The 21,531-nt window shown below is 37.3% G+C and overlaps 1 protein-coding gene across 9 annotated transcripts in view; it reads right to left on the reverse strand.

Annotated features, from left to right (window-relative positions):
- The window catches only part of NAV3 (neuron navigator 3), a 557,486-nt gene that overhangs the window by 256,878 nt on the left and 279,077 nt on the right, over nt 1-21,531 (reverse strand). For 8 of the 9 annotated variants that reach the window (XM_084516196.1, XM_084516194.1, XM_084516192.1 and 5 more), the window contains exon 1: nt 14,009-14,721. The exons of the other annotated variant lie outside the window; for it this stretch is intronic. In XM_084516196.1, coding sequence (XP_084372322.1) covers nt 14,009-14,251 — 243 coding nt within the window. In that variant the 5' untranslated portion in view covers nt 14,252-14,721. Of the gene's footprint in view, nt 1-14,008; nt 14,722-21,531 lie in introns of those variants that run through there. 9 annotated transcript variants of the gene reach the window in all.

Genomic DNA, 21,531 nt, shown 5'->3' on the forward strand with positions numbered 1-21,531 from the left:
TTCAGCTATACAGTGCAGAAATGGACATGAGCTGCATACTGTACCATACAAGGAAAGTAAAGGCAGTGACATGCCAATCATGCTTTTTATTTTTATTTTTTTATGAAAACACAAAATGATATCACTCATAATAAAAATCTGTATTTCCAAATACTTAAGCAACAAACATAGCCTAAATATTTGTGGATTTTTTAATAACTTAAATGCAATAGATCATCTAAACAGACAGAATAAAAGAAAACAGACAGAATAAAAGAAAACAAAACAAAACAAAACAAAACAAAAAAAAAAACAGAGAGATGGGAAGAGTTATTTTTTCTTGTAACGTGTTTATTTTTCATTTAAAAAAAAAAATCATACTGAATGGCTTCAGTGCACAAATATCTCTCTATATTTTTTCATTTATGTATCCACAGTTTATATATCCATAATTTATATATCGATAATTTCCATGAATATAAATTTCAGATTACATGATTATAAGAAAATACTAGTCACCTGGCATAAAATAGCTCAGAGTAACAAAATAGCTCAGCGTAACAAAATAACCACTCTTTGCCAAAAATGAGGCCTTTGTCCTGGACCTACAATGCACTGCATTTTATTATATGAATATCCTTCCCCACATAGTACTAGGGACACGGGCATAGACTGCAGCTCTGCACACAGGCACCGAGATGCTCACAGAATAATGGCTATATAAGAGGCTACATTGATACATCTACTGACAGACAAACCAATTCCCCCTGAAAGGGTTGTGAGGCATTGGAACAGGCTGCCCAGGGAAGTGGTGGAGTCACCGTCCCTGGAAGTCTTCAAAAGACGTTTAGATGTAGAGCTTAGGGATATGGTTTAGTGGGGACTGCTAGTGTTAGGTCAGAGGTTGGACTCGATGATCTTGAGGTCTCTTCCAACCTAGAAATTCTGTGTAAATTCTGTGTAAATTAGCAGCACTAGCAATGGCAATTTGCTCAAGTTTACCCGTAAGACCTCTTTAAAGAAAGTCTGGCCAAGATATTAATCAGATTTCTCTAAAAATAACTTCACTAAAAATAACTTCAGTTACTAACCAACTGCTGTATGGATTTCTCAAAAGAAAGCTAGGAAGAAAACTGAGTGTAAAGATGTTAATCATGTATATTTTGAAGTTTTGGTTTTGATTGAGCCTGGAGTACTCCAAGAACATCTATGAAGCATTTCAAAATGAAAAAATATAAAAACATGAAAGCAAGATTTTTTATTTTTTATTTTCTTCACAATAACAGAATATGCTATTTCACTATTATATTTTACTTTCCTAAAGTACATAATCATGACATTAACTACACTTTAGTACAGCATGAGTAATGAGAATCGGTTACAGACATAACACCCTCCAAGACAGGATGCAGTTTGTTTGTTTAAAAAATACCATGCTGGTTTGTGGAAGAAGCAAACAGTATCCAAGCCTGGATGGCTTGAAATTCTATCTTGTGATAATGTAAGAAATTAGGAATTTTCTAGATACAGTGAAACGGGATGATATCCTGACTCCAGTAAGTAAACGGAGAAACTCACGCTGATGTCAACAAAACACAGTGAGTTCTGATTTTGGAGGGCAGATTTTGACACATTTGTAAAATGGGACATTTAGAAACGATCAAGCTAACAAAGTGCATCTCCCTAAAGGACATTGGGGAGATGATAAAAGCAGAGAGCTGCAGAAGCGTGTGAATACTGGATAACGAATTGTAGTCTGTTCAGAAGCTGACTCCTCAATAGCTTAAACATCTTATCTACCTTCTCTGCATTCACCTACAGATATGATACAATACAGTGGCTTCAAAGGAGCTGTAACAACATAGAGATTTGCAGTATTAACATTTTTAGTCATCTCCAATCTGTGTTCTGCTGCTCTGAAAACATCATGGAACACCAATGCTTGGCAGACTGTAACACATCTGAAAGTATCCTAAAAGCAATGGCGAAATGAAATTAAGTAGTGGAGCACAGAAGCAATAAAACACTTGTGAAGGATAGAAACCTTTATATAACCATTAAGGGGAAAAGCCCTGCAACTGCACTCAAATGAAGATATCAGTATGATCTCTAAAACTAAAAAGAATTGTGAAGTAATCGTAAAGTAATATTGTCTTAAATCAACACCTAATATTTTATCAAAAAATATGTAAAATATCATTCTTACAAGCCTTACTAAGACAATCAGCCTAATTAAGAGCTTAAATTCTGTCATCAGAATGGGTTAACTACTGGATCTACATAGAATTTTGCAAGAAATGGACTGAATTACAAAGATAGTTTGATAGCAGAAAGCAGTATTTACCACCCAAAAGTCAAATTCTTGGATATGCCATTGATTTATGGCTTGATGAGGATACATGTTATTTCTTTCTAATCCATTAAGACAAAACACTTGTTTATGTTGTAATCATGTTGTGAATCACAGGTTACTGTGTGCAAAGGCTGTTGAGATCCTTAACGGCATGTATATATCCAAGTGAAAATTACTGTTGAAAATCCCAACTTTATTGTCAACCAAGCTGAAATTTTTAATGTGAAATGAAGGAAACATTTGTCCCTTCGGACTGAAATGTGACCACTATCACTCTGCCTTTGTTGGCATCTATATCAGTATTTCACAATGAGATCTTACATTTTCTCTCATTAAATGAGATCATCTCTAGTGTTCAGGAGAGAAGGGATCAAATTTTCCGTACATGCAAATATATCCTTAATCCCCTTGCTTTTAGGGAGTCTGAGTTATCCAGTATCTCTTTTGCTGATCTGAAGCTCCTGTATTATATTCTTTTTCCGTTGCCAAATTCCCTTTAAGTATTTATATATATATATATATTATTAATTTTTTTTAATAACAGTGTTTGTTCTGACACACTAGTTCCAAATATGCTCACTCTTGTGCACTTCCTTCTCTGAAACTCCTTGGTTTGGTTTTTCATCTTTCCTTGGGACTCTGCACCTCCTCTGCACCATGCCCACAGAGGAGGGAGCATAACCCAGACAAATTCCACATTGACACTACAGCACCCTGGGAGGCAATCCATGTTTTATTTTCCACAATTTTTTTTTATTCTCCACTCCCCTCTGCTAATATCTTATCTTATAGGCCCAAATTCTTGAAGACTGTGACTGATATAGCTGGCCTAGACTGGGAGTCTTTGCCTTCACTCTTTGCTTATTCAAACACCAACCCATTGTGGACACCAAGCTGAAGAAACCTTGTTCTTGCTCAAGAGCAGTCAGTACATGAAGGTTTTCCTAATGAGATTCTATTCAAAGAAAAAGAAGCAATGGTGATATTGTCCATGACTTACTGTCAGTTACACATAGTTTCTCTGCTGAGTACCCTGCTTCTAAGGTTACAGCTAATAATACAGAACTTTAGGTGAGGTACAAAACAGCAAAGTTATTGGAGTTATTATTATTCTCTTCTTACCTTTGTCAGGATTACATATTTCCACAGGACAAATGCAAGTTTTATATTAAATGTCTTCTACTTATGTCTTCTTATTACAAACAAGAACAAAGAATATATGCATTATTAAATTGTCAGACAGGAAGCTGTTAATATCGGTAACAGATTAGGTGGAAAAAAAATATTTAAGGTCATTCAAGTAACATCAGTAACACTCTAAAAAAATAGGTAATTATTCCTTTTATATTAAAAAAAAATACTTAAAATGAAATAGTGCTTAGCCACCAAAACATATTATTCTCAAATAATGGCATTTGTACCATTTTACACGTAAAATGATTTCAAGGAGATACTTGATAGAAACCAGAAGTGAAAGTAGTTTGTGGTTTCTCATGCTAGTTGCTAGGCCCTGCTCCTGCTCAGAAGCATTTCAAAAGCAAACCTGAACCTACAGCTTTCAAGCTTTCAGATCTGTGCTGCTCCTTCATGAGAAACAGATTCCCTCAATTCTTCCTTCCAGCACACTGTCTGTGGCTGTTGAGCTGGCCAGCAATGACTAAAGCAGGCAGACCGATCAGCTGAGGATATTTCTAAACTCCTTTTGAACTTTTATTTGTTATTTCACATTCTTATTTAATGCCTATTTATTTCCACTACAGAGACAGCTTCCAAAAAAAAAAAAAAAAAAAAAAAAAAAAAAAAAAAAAAGTTTAGAAAAAGAAGGAAAACAGCCTGTTTACTGCATAGATGTGGTGCCAGGAAATCCCATTATTGTAGTGGTGAGTAAAAGTCCTGCACCCTGACTTATGTCTTAGTCACCCTAAATCATGTATGAGCCAAGCAGCCTTTTGTGATTAATGAAAGTGGTCAAATGTTTTACAACACTTGCTAGGAAGTCATCTTTCTGTGCATGACCACTCGATTACTAAGTCGTGCTGGTTTTACACATGCCCTCTAAATCAAATCCTGATGCACAACAGGAAGCCTTCACTGCCAAATCTTTTGGAGTTTAACACAGCATCAACATGATACAAAGCCAGGTGTTAAAATTGTCAAAGGCAGATATTTTGAAATGGAATAAAGAAGAGAGGGGTCAACATCTATTTTTGTTCTACCTTTTCTAACTTGCTGCAATTCACTCGTGTTTTGGGGAGTTTCACCTCAATAAAATATTTTAAACTAGTGTTGAGAGATACATAGAATGATGAAATACTTTCCACTGTATTATGATCAGAGGGGCAAGGCAGTAAAGGAAGATTTACAGGAAAATAAACATAACTAAATAGATAAGTCAGACCAAATGTCACACTGAAAATAGGTTCGGACAATGCTAATATTGTACTTGCTTAACTTTTCTTATGTTTTATGCAGAGTTAGTACAGACATTTAGTGGCTGGCACCTTCTCAGTTTATATACCCCAAAATACTATGATCCTGTCCTAACCACTTTGAAATTATTCTTCCCTTTGATTTTCTTATTTTCCAAGTTCTCTCAGCCTGGTTTACACAGAACATACAAAAGAGCCGTCAGAAATCTGCACATCTTACACTGGGGAATTATCCCTTTGCATTTACCAGACAAAACACTCTGCATTCCTTTTCTGAATTTTAAGTAAGTTATGCTGTCTTTCAGCCAACGTTCTACTGCCAGTAAAAACAAAAAAGTGAGGTTTGTGACCTTAAAAACATCACGGGCAAGTGAAGATTCACACAAAATATTCCACTAGTAGGTTTGAGAATAGATAGATGCTCCCTCCTCTCCCAGCTTAATCCCCAAACACCCTAGCTGTCAAAAGGCTATTGTTAAAGCATGGGCTTCCTCCAAGACCACATCCTGTGAATCAGGTCAAAGTGAAACAGAACTGCTTTAAATGAACTACTCTTTGCATGATTTGTATGCAAGTGTAAGAAATGCTATGCAACTAAAATAATTAATGTACTAGAGAAAAAAAGACTTGACCTAGGCTAGAATTAACACAAAGTAAAAAAAAGCTAGTGGTTTTCTTTTGCAACTGATGCCCTTATTATTTTGTAAATAGAAGATTTTCTGTTACAAAGGAACCAGACAGTGCATACAAAAGAAGAAATTAGGACCCCCCAAAATCTTCTCTCCTTAAAAAAGGGCCTGGTTTTATTCCATAACTATTTATACTTTCAACACCATGTTTAATAAGTGAAAAGCCTATGAAGAGCATTACACACAGGCCTTTTGATGAGTGTTATACCGCTCTACAAAGGGGACAACATAATTTGCATCTCCAATAAATTGTGTCAAAACCTGTGTTGATCAGATATATCAAAATCAAATACTGTGGATACTAGAGTAAAATTCCAGCTCCAGCTCGGAAATGGGTCCAAGCTGATGCTTGCCACTGACTTCAGGATAAAGAGAGCCAAAACTCTCCTTGTGAGGTAAGCAGGAAAAATAACTCATTATCTGGTTGTGTCATTCTTAACTGATTCCTCTGAAAAGACAAAGATTGCTCTTGTGGTTATAATGTGAAGGCTGGGACTCAAGATATATATGACTTGAGATTCAAAGTCCTGCCACACAGTCCTAGCTCGAGTGTGGGAAAATCATCCATTTCTCCTTTAATCTTCTCTCTACCTCTACATGGGCATACCATTTTTCCCTTTCTCATGCAATCAAACACAGCCATATGTCCTATAGGGCTGTGACTAACTTCTACTGTGTGCATCACTACCTGTTACAATAAAGACCAACCAATATTGTAAACGTTTCCAGGTTCAAGGTCTGGTTGAAAATGAAAAAAAAAAATCACAGAGAGGACATAAGAATATGTTTTTACTTGAAGAAAAATATGTGTTTCAAATGAATTGAACTTCATAATTTTAGTGGAACCCCTAATTCTGCTGTGTGCTTTGGGATGCTCCTGGATCCTAGGTAGCAGTTGGAACAGCCCCTGTGAAATGCAACAGGCTGAAAAATTCACTGAAGTGATTTTGAAAGGTCTCAGAGCTCTAAATTGAATTGTGTACACAAGCCTTCTAGGATACCTGTTATAGAATAGAGTCTCTGAGCCCCTCTACTGCCAGACCTTGCAGGATCTTGAGGCTTGAGGGCTATGAGGGCTTGAGGGCACTCCAATGCTAACATCCTATATGCCATGGAAACAAGTGTTTCTGAGGAAGCAACTAGCTCACTGGTCTCTAATGATACCTATCCATGCTTTTGGGAAACTTAACAGGAACCATAGTATTTCAGTGGAATGCCTCTGGAAACACCCGTACTATACATTGGCATTTTTTGTATGGTAGTAAAGCTGTTTTAAAATGGAATCCTTACGTCTTGATGGTACTGTGGGCCACAGGGCTTTCCTCTCAGATTCTCAGAGTAGCAGTTTCACTACCCCAGACCTGCATTCAGCTAAACCAATGAATGAGAAAAGAAAAAGAGAAGACCTTCAGGATAGCCATATAGGCTTTTGCACAGTGGAGGGTCAGTGCTAATGATGCTATGAATGGCAGGTGTACACGTGTTTGTTTTTTAAAATCCTCCAGTGACAGAGATGGTATACCTTCTGAACATAAAGTGTTCCTCTGTTTAACTACTATTACTGCTGGAAAGTTTTACTAAAGCCTAAGTAAAACCTCCTGGGGTATAATATAAGCCCATTATTTTTATCTAGAGATGGAGACCACTTATCTCCATTTATGGTCACAGAGAACAGATTACCCTGAGAGGCCACATTTATTAGCTCTAGTGTTGCACCAAGCTAATGCTGCTGTGTTGCTTCAGGTTCTGGAGCTCTGCTGGTTTCACACATTCTGAGGTCTGTGCACAGGCACTCAGACACACTCCCACTTTCAAGAAAAGAAGATGTTTTTAATGCATTTTTATTTTTGATCAGGAAATCCCCAAGCAGCTTCCCTAGGCACAGATGCAATATAAAAGAGTAAAAGCAATTGTTTTTCTGCTGATGCGTAGTATCTACTCTCAGCACACAAACTTTTATGAAATATGCTGAGTTCTTAGCTCTCCTTTTGTGAAATAAAACAAAAGCAGTAGAAAGGTAGGCAAAGGTCTTAAACGAGGGTCAGTAAATAACCTCCTATATATAATCCCAATTGCAAATTACAAACAAAATGCCTCTTTCAACCCATAGTCAGTACAATCTTCTCATAAATACAAAATCTTTGAGAGTTACTTAGTAGTCTTACAGTACATTTATATCAACTATGTGAAAACGTGATTGGTGCAGATGATTAGAGAATAAACGTAACACTAAAGTTGTTTCCAAGCTCATGCAGTGTGAGGCTCTTAAAACAGTTATAATAGAGCATAGACACATGGTTCTGGATGCACAAAGCACATTGAAGATGCTGTTATCTGTTTGATAAAGAAATAATTCAGAGAACAAGGCAAGAAGCTGAAACTGCTGACAATCTGAACTCCTGCCAATTGTCCTGGCTTCACTGGGCCAATTGTGAATTTCAAACACACATAGTCCCAGGTGTCAGCAGTGCCGATTGAAATTTCTGGCAGCTAGTTCAGTGCTTTTGAAACAATGCTGGCTTCCCAGCACTAGCGGTCACTATGGGGAGAAGAAGGGCAGTCTCTGGCTGCTTCTGCTGTCCTCTTTCTTGCTTTGGCTGTAGTGCTATAAATGAAATACTCGGCACAATGTGCAGTCTCCTTTCTTGCCAACCCACAAGACAGACATCTCCAGTGTACTAGCACTGGGAAAAGGAAGGGTATGACAAAGTGGAGAAATAAACTCATTTATTTATGTTCCCTAGACTCAGTATGTCAAGAAACTTGGTAAAGCTTGGCCCTGTGAGACCAGACAAAAAGGTATCCAAGAAATTGAAAGGTCAAAGAGATGTGGGATTGCAACATATGCCGTGCTTCAGAGAGTTGGAGAGTGGTGGGAAAGGGTCTCACAGAACCTAAGTAAATGGTGTGGAAGGGTTAGCTGAGGAAAGACAGAGATATCACAGTTGTTCATGGCACACATCTGGTTTTCCAATGTGCACAGTACTCCCGTTGGCATGAACAGGAGCTCCACCCTTGTGTGGAAAGCAAAAATATTTTTCTTAAGATCTGTCTGGATAGAGAAGCCTAGTCATCCTCCAAATCTGGTATCTGGCAATGGGTAGGAGTTACCACATCACTGAAAAACTGCTGACAGTCGATGAGGGAAAAATGGGAGGTTTCCATGCTCATTCAAATGTCCTACTGCAACAGTGTTGGCTGGAATGACTCTGGAAGCCCTCAGATCAAGACTAAGATGCAGTAGTATGATACTAAATGGAATTGGTCTCAGAAGTCACCTTAATAGCAGCAGTATGTGTTTTTGCCTAATCACACCAAAGCATTTAGCTTTGTTTTGTGGCACGGACTTCAAATTTTATTTTAGATTATTTTAATGAAGTTTTCTTGGTACAACTAAGAATTTCAGACCCCAATCTTTGTTGGCCATATTCCCCATGTAGAGTACATCAAATCTTCTCTGTTCTGCTGCTATAAAGACCACTTCCCCAACCCAACTGCTCAGGTTCCATGCTCTACAGAAGAAACCACTCATGCGTCTTTACTCAGATGGACACATCATATTTCTTTCAGAAGACCTTGCAGCAGATCCATTTCCTGTCTCAAAATTAGACTGTTTTGTGATGAGCTTGGTGGGGCCAGACCCCTTTAAGAAAGATGACAAATTACTAACCATATATTTTCTGGATGCCAGTATCTCCATGTTACAAGAATCTTAACACAATCCCTAAAAACTGATGCATCTAGAAAAGTTTTAGGTTTACATACGTGCATTGGATCAGTTGTAGAACCTGACTAACACTTTCCAGTAAGGAATAATGATACAAAAAATGTCACAGTGACAGAAGAACCTGATTTGTGGATACAGAGAAAAATTAGTCATATGCAGAAGCCTGTAAAGATGTCTGCCAAGAGGAAGGAAGAAGCAGATAAAGCAGACAGCAAAAGAGAGAGCACAGACAAAGAGAAACTGAAAACATGAAAAAAAATTATATATAAGTTAATATTACAGTATGGGAATTAATTAACTCAGGAAAGAAAGCTAAAATCTTATCTTTGAGGTTTTATAACCAAAACACTACAATTAATATATCAGATTCAGCTCAGAGAAAATTCAGTTCGCAAATTTAATTGATGCTGCAGTGCTCTTTAAAGAAGAAAAGTTTGATGATGGGAGGAAAACCTGGGAAACGTGTAGCAAAGCACACGTGGGCAATGCTCTGGGCAGCTCTGTGGGCAATGCTCTGTGGGCAATGCTCTGGGCAGCTAGGCCAGGAGACCAGCATGATTAGCAGGGGTACCAGCTCCCACCAGGTGTGCCAGCTCCCTAGGTGTGCTAGCTGAATATCTGCACAGCTTTATGCCAGAGTGGATTTGTGACAGTGTCCTTGTAACCACAGTATCAGCTATGTGAGGGCAGCTGAAAGCAACTATGTTCACCTGGAGTGAAATGCTATTGGCACTATGCTACAGGTAGGCATAATACAAAACTATCATTTCGTGACCAAAAAAAGTAGTATTTGCAAATAAAGTCTTTCTACATCCCTTTGTTTTTAAGCCATTGCTTAACTTACTTTTTTTTTTTTGCAATATAATTGTTATTTTTTTCATTTTGTTACTTTTTAATAGAACATCCTAAAACAATAAGAGTATCACAAGGCAGCCTGGCATGATCTGATAATTTTGGTCTCATTAATTTAGCAAGCAGTATAAAAGTATGGGCACAGAAATATAAAATAATACCCTACATACATTTAGAAAAATATTATATAATATATTGGTATTTTCAGAAGTGGGTTTGCATTAAAAAAAAAAAAAAAAAAAAAAAAAAAAAAAAAAAAACACACCTTTGGTTGAAATGAACAGCAAAACTCCATCTGCTTCAAGGAGAGCTAGCATTTCACCTCATGAATCCAGCAGCTGGATTCCTTTCCTGTGTACATATATAGGAATAAACTTTTGTCTATATGATACTCAGGGAAGAAGAATGTGCTCTGAATGCTTGTGTTCAAATATTTTGCATGACTATTCATATCATAAGTGTTCTTGCAGTCAGTTTAAACTTTAGCAGGCTTAGCAAGAAAGCAGATGGACTTGTATTTGACTTACATATCAAAGCACAAATTAGGAGAATTGTGAACAAAAGTGTATTTGAATTAACTACACATAAAGTTATTTGAATTGTTGGTACCTTATTTGCTTTCCTAGGTTTAACTATATTCTAACCAATTAAAATAATATATAGTTGAATATAATCACCTCAAAACTTTTTTATCACACAATTTTTATTAAAATAATATCACTTTATCAAACTTCAAACTGTATCACATCCACAGAAAGACACCAAGACTACATGTGCAAAAGCAGCAAAATCATGTGAGAAGGGAGAAATACCTAGGGAAAGCAGAACTGATGTTTGCAGCTGTATTCTTAGCCAGCCCTGGCAATGGAACTGTGTGAGAAAGCCAACACAAGTGTCAAAAGTCTCAAACAATCAGGTGTGGTGAGACTCAACGCCATAGAGGAAACAGCTGGGTGGCAGTGACCTGCTGTATTGACTTGTATAACCCAAATTTATCTTGGAATCCTTAGCACTTATAGATAGCAACAGGATGTGTCACAGAGGCTACATGTGTCAATCTATATGCCTTCCAGACAGGATGAGAAAGCTGGCGGTCCGCAGTGTAGCATGTGTAAAATATAGAAGAAAGCAAAGTCAATGCCTGCAATCCAGCAGCCAAGGGCAAATGTTAACCAGATGATTAATTCATATGTTCCATTGTCTTTTGCAGATAGATATTCATCATTTTTCTCTCAAAAAGCAGTGATGCCTTATATCTAGTGATATTACACAAGCATATAAGCAATATAAAACAGAAGCAGATTTTACTCTCATTTAGAAATTCTGATTAGGTATTCATTACATTTTGATTGAAAGACCTTTTTATCTGATCACCATTATAATAGAAACATTCCTAATATGCAGCACAGTATACCACAGAGCCATGTAGGGATATCATCTTTGATTAATATCTGTGCTAATCAGCCATAGTTCTATGGACACTCACATATGGTTAAGCTTTAGGACAACATGAGCAGATGCAGAAGCTGCATCTGCTCAGCAAACCTGATGGGACATCAACACTAACAACTCATTCAAATTTGTGCTTAGAACTACTTAAATAATCTAGACAAACTACTGAGGGGAACAGGCAATGGGAATCAGGGAGGCATGTATCTCTATCACTGATGAAAGAAAATATCATTCGGTAATTTAGGCTGATCATTTGAAGTTTATTAGTGACAAAAGACTAAAAATAGATTTCTTCACCAACCACCCACCTCATAGCCCAAAGTACTTTTCAAAAAAATGTTTTCATGAAATGTGCTTTAAAGGTGAATAAAAGAGCATCCTTCAAAAAAGTATGCCTGGAAGGAAACTGGCCAAGGGCCTCCATTAAGCTTTGCTGGGAGTGTCAAGACTTATAAAAGGGAATACAGAAAAGCTGCAGAGGTTAGTAAGCTATTGAATGGTCAACACTTCTATAAGTCCAGGTGACCAGGGGAGGTTTTCAGACCACTGTGTGCACAAACTGACCTTAATCTTTATGGATCATCTTTTAAATGTGCTCAACTGCCTCCATTGAGAAGAAAGAGACAGGTCTAATGTCTAGTATTTATTATTATTATTAATAAAAACAAACAAACAAACAAAGTAAAAACAAACAAACAAACAAACAAAAAAACATCCTCTAAGTTTAAAAGAATTGGCAAACCCATGAAACATGACATCTCCAAATTGAGATCACCTTTTGGGTCCATCCAGACTGTTACTTTATTCACTAGTACTTCAGTAGTACTCAGGACCAGATGCCTTGGAAGGAAATGTGGAACATGAGAGGAATTTACTCCCATTAGGAGCTATTAGTTAATCACTAATAGCTCCTAAGCAGTTTAAACACTGAAGCAAGATGTTATAACTTCCTCTACAACTTTTTTAAAGAATCAAGAAATCTCTCAGAAGGCAGTGTAAGCTGTATTTTTTTTCTTCTGAAAATAGTACTTTCAAATCTAAAATACATGCCATATAATATCCACTGAATAAATTTTATTATTAAAAATAAACAAGTAAGCAGGAATTATATTGTGTTAAAAAGTTCTATTCTTATCTTCCTGTTGCACTCATATCATAGAAGAGGGTTGTTCATCACTTTTGGTAATCAAGAGATGAACAGTCTGTTCATTCTCTATGTTTCTATAGAGCACCTTTGAGACCTCCAATTCATCATCTTTGAAAGGCAGAGAGAGAGGTGATAAAGAAAACTCTGAGAGAAAAATTAAGTGACATGACCAACATCCTATGGGAAATATGTGGCAGGGATTAAAATGGAGACCAAATGTTCAGGATCTCAACCCTATGCTTTCCCCCCAAAACCCAAAAAATCAACTTTCTTCACTAATACTGAATTAACCCAGTAACTAAAAACAAAGGAAAACCAAGTACATATATTATATCTATCTTGACACTCTTACAGCTCTGATTACACTTAAATGTGCTTAGATTAAATATGAAACAACTACAAATATATGTTTAATGACAGTTTGGAAATCAGTTCAACAAACCAAAAGTACTAGAAAAGCAAGGGGAGGCAAACTCACATAACACTGCTTGCTGAAGCTGCAAAACTACACATGCAGCCATAATGTACTGAAAGATCTATGGGAATATACATGAATGACAAGAAGGGACTTAATACTCATGTTCAAAATATGAAAAATGTTTTCAACTACAGCAGAAAGACTAAAAGAAAATCAAACAGAAGGTTTTTTAATGATTATGAGTCAAAAAGTACCCCCTTACAAAAGGAAAATAATCAAAACCTTAAGCAGTCTAAAAGTGTCTTGGCATCCTACTTCAGACATTTTTTTTATTTTATTTTTATAATTTAATCACAATTGAGTCAGAGCTAGATGGGGGCTAGCAAGAAGCTACTTTGCAGAAGAGAAAACACAGGGACTTTTCACTGGGAAGCTGTTTTTCTTGTTCAGCAGTTCTGCAAGTGTAGCCAGCTAATTTGAAAAGTGAAAAGAAAATCAATTAGTTGTTTTTATTTTAAAAGAGCTTCCCTGTGGGAATAGGTGTGAGCGTGAGAGCTCTTTTTAAACTTCATAATATAACATGAAGCAGCCAATTTTTTTTTTTTTTTTTTTTTTTTTTTTTTTTTTTTTTTTTTTTATGCTGTCATTTCATTGCTCTGTTTATTGGGTGCTGGGATGATTATTTTCTACTTGTGATTCTACTGATACTTATCAAAATGTTCTGTGAAGTTTATACTATCAGTAGCTTAGCATTATTTAAAAAGCAGAAAATTTATTCAAACAACAACACTGAGCAACCCCAAATTTACAAAGCTGCTATGTAAGTTCACTGGTGAGAGCAAAAGTGTATCATTTACCCAATTACACCCGAGCTCCACATGCAGCAGGTTTCTATAAGATTTTGTCTAAGCAAATCAACATTTTCTGAGAATTCAGATCTGCAGGTAAAGTTTACAACTAACCTTGCTATCTTCAATCTCCTGGGTTTTTCCTTGAAGTGCTCTCCTCTCTCCAAAATCACAGGTTGACTTTAACGTGAGCTGACAGGAAAGCATTGAGCTCTCTGCCCCAGTAAGCTCCAAGGACTTTGGTGAGTACTGCTGTGAGCCGGTGGGGCCAAGGTTTGGTATCGGGAGGGCAGTATGAACAGGCTTTGACCCTACGGCTGGTTGTCTTAGCTTGGATGCAACCCCAAGCACAGGCATGGCTTCTATAAATGTATCTTCTTTCTGCCAAAGAAAATGCTCCTGACTTCAGTCTGGTAGACTCCAGCTTCAGCAGTTCCAGAACAAATACTTTAAACAAAAGTAGCAGTCATCTTTTCAAAAACTCCTTAAAACAATAATATTACAAGTTTCACGAGGAAGCAAAACTTCTCCTTCATCTCTGCCCTTCTTCCTCACAGACACTCACACGCGCTGCTCAGTGAGTCAGTGGCTCCGTAAGACTAAACACTCCTTTGGGGCGTGAACTTTTCTTGAAGGTAACTGCCACAAAGCTGCCTGTCTGGGATTAAAGAACTCATAAATTTGCTTTCTCTTCTTTCTACAGCATTCCAGGTCTGCGTGTTAAGAGAATGAAGGATGGGAGAGAAGGAAGGAGAGAGGAGATGAAATCTCTCCGTACTCCAACTGTCAAAACAGCTCCGAGACCACAACACTGGAAGCAGAGACCTCTTCCTGACTACATAAATAACCAGCCCACATCTTAAAAAAAAAAAAAAAAAAAAAAAAAAAAAGCCTCTTTTTTTTTCTGATTAAAAAAAAAAAGGACCTGAGCAGTGGCCAAAGCAAACAGCTGTTGGAAGAGTTTTTATCCCGGAAATAATCTCAGCAATGAAGCTGTTTGTCTGATTCCTGGCTATTTTTCACTGCTGACAACCATGAGCTACGGTGTTTCATTCCCTGTTCCTCCCGTGAAATCAGGTTAAAATCGTGCAAGACCGTGGCTAGGAACAGACGCTGAATCACCGCGTGGGTAACGTCTGCCTGTGCTATGAAAAATCCATACAAAAACACAGAGCAGGATATAGGAAAATCACGAGCATTGTTAGGAGATTTAGTCAATACAGCATTTCAGGGCACTTCTTTCTTTCTTTCTTAGTGGTGGTGCTAACGTCATCTATTCAGTTTTAACACTTCCCTTTCTAAAAACATTTAAAGCTCCATGAAGTCCATGTCCAAAGCATCATTTCTGCTTCTTGTTCACAGAAATATTCTTGCTAGCAACTTTAAATCCTTCTACATGGAAACACAAGGCATATAGGCAGACAGAGGAAGCTGTAAAATGAGCTACAATGGACAGTCCAAACTGCTAAGCAACATAAATGCTTACTTAAAAGGACAATTGTAAATTCCTTGGAGTACCTATAGGAGGGAAACTCGTTTTAAACTGTGATATAAGGAAAAAAAAATGTGCAAAAATGCCACACCATTAAACTCCTATGGGATTTTATTGCTTAGTATTGTGGACAAAAATGCTACATGTTTTTCTTGTTATTTTTTACCATAATAAAACAGAGAGAGAGAGGATAATCTGATTGCTACTCTGCCACTACTATCCTACATTATATTAACTATGCTCTACCTGAAAAGTACATAGTCTTCACCCTAAGATGTAAGTCCAAGGGGAAATAAGAGTCTTCTGGACTTTTAAGTTTTCAAGTTGAGGATGGTAAGAGTTACACAAAGCATTTAAAAGAAAACAGTGTAAATGAGAAGCTGACTAAAAAAAATCTCCTAAGCCACCATTTGAGATTATTTTGCAGAATAAAACTGTTACACAGTATTGCCATCTACCTTTCATTTACAAAGATCATGATGACTTATCAGTTACAAATTCAACTCTCTGCATTGACTATGCTATTCTTGTTTGTAGTTCATAGGAGTGAATCTGACCTAGTTTAAGAATCTCCTGCATTTTGAAGTATGTGTACAGAGGATCAGCAAACCCATTTCAGCATCCTCTGGTTATCTTCACCTGGGTTTTGCCACCACTAACAGTGGGAACAGTGGGCTTTATGCAAGACTGTACATAGGTAACGGCTCTGCAATTTAGATGAGATGAGCCCACTGGATCCACCACTCTGCTCCAATGGGAGGAATATTTGTGTTCAGTGCAATGTTTCAAGTCTTGTGCAGAGCAAAGGGGAAAAAAAGCTCCTTGTGCGGTCTGCATTTGTTCTCCAGCACCATAAAGCACTGTGCCTGTGTAAGGAATTTAGGTTTCTGAGACACAACTGTTAACAGTTAACACTTTAGAAAGTGCACATATGCAAGGGCTGAAGCAGACCACAGGAAAAGAGGGATTTATCTCTTGCAAGGTTTGAGATGAAAAATCCTCATGAGGATTGCTGACCAACAATCAAGACAAAGAGTAAACTAGAGTCATGAGACAGATACTTTCTTAAACACAACTTTGCCAAAAAAAGTGTAATTTAATCTTATTACTTCTCAGGGTTATAATTTTACAAAGTAATGTATTATGGTAATCTTGCTGTTCTTCTTTTGAATACGAATGATGAGGTCATGATACCCACAGTCTCTTTTGCAACCCATTTTCCCAGCACAGAAACCCTAAAAGTAATAAGTAAGCAAGCTTACCAGGAGAAAGTCATCTGCAATGCATAACCAAAAGGGTTTGGAAACAATGATGCAAAGCTGGTGTTACTCCTTCAAGATAATTATTACTCTTTCAAAATAATTATTAATTATGACTACCAGCTCACTGCTGTCAACTTCAGAATCCCATTTTTCTAGATCTTTGCAACAATAAAACCCAGAAGCACTTCTGGTCTGCTGAAGATACAAAGAAAAATCTACAAAATCGACTATCTGCAGGAATCAGTAAAGGTAATAGAGGAAAACAATAACGATACTCTATAGGTAAGAATGTGGTTATGAGTCTAGTTTTCCTTTTTTTGTTCTCTTTCATTCTAACTCACGGCAAAAGATAAATAAACAAACTTCTGCTCTCCTTAGAAATCACTTACCTACATTTTTCATTCTAAAGGCTCTTGCACGCCTGAATGTAGGTTTTATGAAGGATATCAGGGGAAAAGAATATTTAAGAGTTATATTTCACTAATGGTTTCCATGTGAACAAGAAAGCACAGCATAAAACGTCTGTGGACAAAGTATACGAACTTGCACCATGTGTAGGTATTGTCAGGGGAGATGGCTAGGCAGGGCACAGCACCTCAGATACAATGTGTCTGCACCACACAGGGAAGTGTCCTTGAATTCATGAATTTAATGGGATTGTTCCTGGTATCTCTGAGGGAGGGAGCTAAGTGACCATCAGTCAAGGCTGCCACAGAGAATCCAAAAAAGAGATGAAGTTAATTTAGATATGTGTGAATAGCACTCAAAGAGAAAGAAGGCCTATCTGTGAGAAACCAGTGGTGGAGAAGTTGCTAGAAGTACCTGTGACCTGGGCTTACATGAAGTCCAAGACAGCACCAGATTATTGGACTGCCTGGTATGAAGAACGGTAGTGTTGTTGGCAGGACAGAGAAAGAAGTTAATAGAAAGATTTGGCAGATAGAAACAAGGGACACATACCTTCACTTGGCTGTGTGAAGCTGATAGAGACATTTCTAGAAAGGGATGGCAAAGAAACGAGTCAAGCTAACCACACTGTACAGAGAGAGGACCTGTAGGCTTCTTGTTTACTCTGTTAGGTATTTATCCTCAGATATCCTCAAGCCAGGCAGGTAGAGGACATTACCCAGATTCAGGATGCAGGATGGACACAGATCATGGCTGAAGCCCTGTCATGAGGGAAATGATGAACTTTTGCAGGCAAGGTTAGAGGGTTATGAGGAAACTGGAAGACATCTGAGGTTTGGAAACAGAGAGAGGACAATGTTTCAAGTGGGATGTCAAGTAAGACGCTAAAACAGGAAAGAGAGACCAAAAAATGGCAAAACAGAACAAAGGTCATAACACAATTCTTAGAAGCCTCGTCAACTGCGGTGACAGTTCCACTGAGAAGTTGAAGGCAGAACTATTTCTTTCTCTAATAAAGACTGAAAATGATGACAAACCGGCCGTAAAGCATGACTCTGAAAGCATCAGGCAATCAATGTTTTAACAGAAAATATGAGTTAGATAAATTATCTATACATCAAAGTAAGATAGTATGCATGCATTAAGGATTATTCCTACATTCCAGAAAAAGTTGTAGTATTTATTTCTTAAAACAAGAATAAACACACCTGAAATTCAACTAACTTAATAAAAAATGGTATCTGTCAGTTGTACTATTAAGGTGAATTTTAGTTCTAAAGACTTAACAGGAATAATCATTCACAGTGCAACACCCCAGAATAAATTTCCTTTGCTTCATCACATCTGATACCAGAGTGAGTCCCATGAAGGCTGCTCCCTTCTCTAACCCCATCCCTCAGATAAACTGCTTGCATGAACTGAACAGACAGCTGGCAATGTCTCCCAGACCACAGGAAATATCAAGAGAGGGGACACCTGCCTCAAAAGTGGAGCCAAGAGATTTGTTTGCTCCTTCTGGTCTATGATCTTCGACAAGGAAGCTGTTGCATGTGTCCTGGGTCAAACAGGAAATGTCAGGGGTCCAGAGACTGCAGAGGTCTGTTCTGAGCTGTTTCCCTGCTTCATCCCACTGCTGTAACAGCTGTGTCTATAGCTTACATGAGCCAGGCCAACTTCTGAAGGAGTTTGAATGCGCCGATATGATCACACTATTTTGTGTGCAATGATTTCAGGTTGAGCAGAAAGTTCTTCACCAAATAGAAACAGCTGGCGACAAAGAACTCTTGGAATCAATTACTGTACCTTTGAAAGAACAACCAATGATACTGAAGTAGTAAAGGTATCTGAAACAGCTTTGTTATGATTTATTTAAAATACCAGATAACTCAGGTTTAAACATTTTTAATATATTAGTGCTGACTTAAAACAAGAAGCATGCCATGTTTGGTGTAATAATATATGTTACATCTAACACATAATGATGAGACAAATTGTTCAGCTCTTACTCATGTTCACAGTGTAATCCTACCTACGCTATTTTTGTTAATACAAAAGTTAGGTGATTCTATTAGTCTCGAGGTAACACACATAACTAGTATTTAATCATATCCACAGTGTGTAATGCTACTGAGTAAGCTGCTATTGTTTTTCTTAACAGTTTGGAATTCAAAAAGATATATAATCCGAAGCCCTGTTACAGTCACAGAAAAAGGTGCATCCGGCTTCCTAAAGGAAATCCTTCTGCTTTGGCTGAATGTTTGGGGAAGTTTTTCAAAGAAGACAACATTTAAATAAGGATATCGTTTTATCCTCTGAGCAACTTGGCCCTTCAAAGCTCCGCCAGAAGTTTATGGTTTTGAATGCATTAGCTGATGTAAGTGACCAGATCATTTGAAACTTATGCTTTACATTTGCATCATCTTCCATCGGATGGTATCAAACCTTTACACATCCTTGCAAAATATGTTAGATACATTAAAATCTAGTCAAGTGGAAGCATTAGGCTAGATGACCTTCAGAAGTCTACATGGGAACTCAATGCCTTCTTTCTTAAGTAAAGATTTTTTTCACTTATACATCTGTGTGAGTTAAAAATGATAATTATTTATCTGTTGCTATGCACTGTATTTAATCATGGAGTGTTTGGCTCAAGGGAATCAAGCTTAAATACTATCGGATTGGGTAGTGTAAACAAAAATGTTGTAAGAATAAGAAAGGACTAATAGCAACTGAATACACTATGTAAGTATTTACATACTGACCTACTGACTATTCCATATGGCCAGCTGGTAAAGCTTAATGAAAGCATCAGCTTCCCTCTTTGGGAGGTGAAAGAGGAAAGGAAAAAGAAAAGAAGAAAAAAAAAAAAGTAAACCATTTTTTCCCTTCTAAGTACATGAACCGAATAACAAAAGCAGCAGACTCCCAAAGCTGCTGTTAAGTACAGCTAACAAAGAAACCCTCCAGTAACTTCATTATGCATAACTAGTCTGAAAGATTACATTCATCCTAAGAATCAAAGTATTATGTTTTTGTTTTTCTTTTTCTTTTTCCTTTCTTCCTTGTATCCTCAATTTCCCATTTACACACTCTCTCCAGGCAGCAGTGTCCATAGCAGGCACACTGACTTCTCCAGCATCCTTCTGGCCACTGGCATTTTCTGTCTCTCCACTCTCCTAAATTTCCAGTCTTCTCCATCCAGCTTGCTATCTCTGAAGGGACTTTGTATCATCTTTGTTGTGCCATAGTGACTCACTGATTTCAACTCTTACATGCCCTATATCTTTGTGTCTTAGAATGTGTTACATGACTTCACTGCCACATTACCAAAGAAGCATTTCCATCACTTCTGAGGGCATTTAGGAGTGTTCCAGCTCTCTTCAGAATTACTGGAGAAATATCTAAGGTAGACAACACAAAAGCAGACACTTTTTTTAGAACTCATGATTAAGTTCTTATTTTTTAACATTAGTTTCAGTGAAAATGGTAAGGAACAGACCTATTTTTATCAATGTTATCAACGGGAGTAGTTTTGCTCTATTAGACATTTTGAAGGAGGTCATAATGATCTTTCTTTTCCCCCAAAACTGGTCCATATAAATTCTCTCAAATCACTACTGATCTCAACAGAACAGTAGAACAAAATTCTTCCACCGCATATACACCCTAAAATCTCAGTGGAATATTTTATGTCTCTAAAGAGACACTTATAAGTCCCAATTGGATGAGAAGGAAACTGGCAATGTTTGTGAGTTAATCAAAGCTGTTCTGACTCTTAATAAGAAGTGTGAACTGTACTTTCATCCAAAATTTCTTCACACAATAAACTTACTGTGAAATTTTCTAACAAACTGTAAAAAATAACCCATTAATATAAACCAACTAAGACTAAACAGCAATCTGATGATTAGCTACCATCAGGTAGCAGGCAGGAGTGCCAACCTATGCTTTTATCCGTGAAACTTTACAAGCACTGTTGTTCTGATAGAGGGTTTCAAAATCATAGCTATGCTGGCATTCACTTCAGGACTGAAGTAAAAAAACTGTTCCATAAGGTTTTCATTGGTCTATTAAAAAAAAAAAAAAAACATCTGCTACAGTCATGAGCAGACTCTTGGCCAAGTGCGGCAACAACACTGAGAGACTTTGAAGTCAATCAGCTTCACTATCACTAGCAGATACCCCTGCAGTCAGTGGAAATTACTGCACAGAGAGTTTCAGAGAGATATGAAGCACAGTTGCTCTGCTAGAAGTGAATATAGACAGCAGTGAAGAAAAGAACAATTTTTTAATAATCATGAAAATGGTTGGGAGCAAAAGGTTAGGAATGGGTATTAAAAAAAAAAAAAAAGAAAAAAAGAAAAGAAAGAAAAAAAAAAGACTACATTAATACATAAAGAATACTTCTTGAAAACAAAGATAGATTTTCAGGGACTAGCTTTGATATTTGACCTTAAACAAGTGTGAGCTGCACT

This window comes from Aythya ferina, assembly GCF_964211825.1.
Source record: "Aythya ferina genome assembly, chromosome: 1".
Taxonomy (NCBI): domain Eukaryota; kingdom Metazoa; phylum Chordata; class Aves; order Anseriformes; family Anatidae; genus Aythya; species Aythya ferina.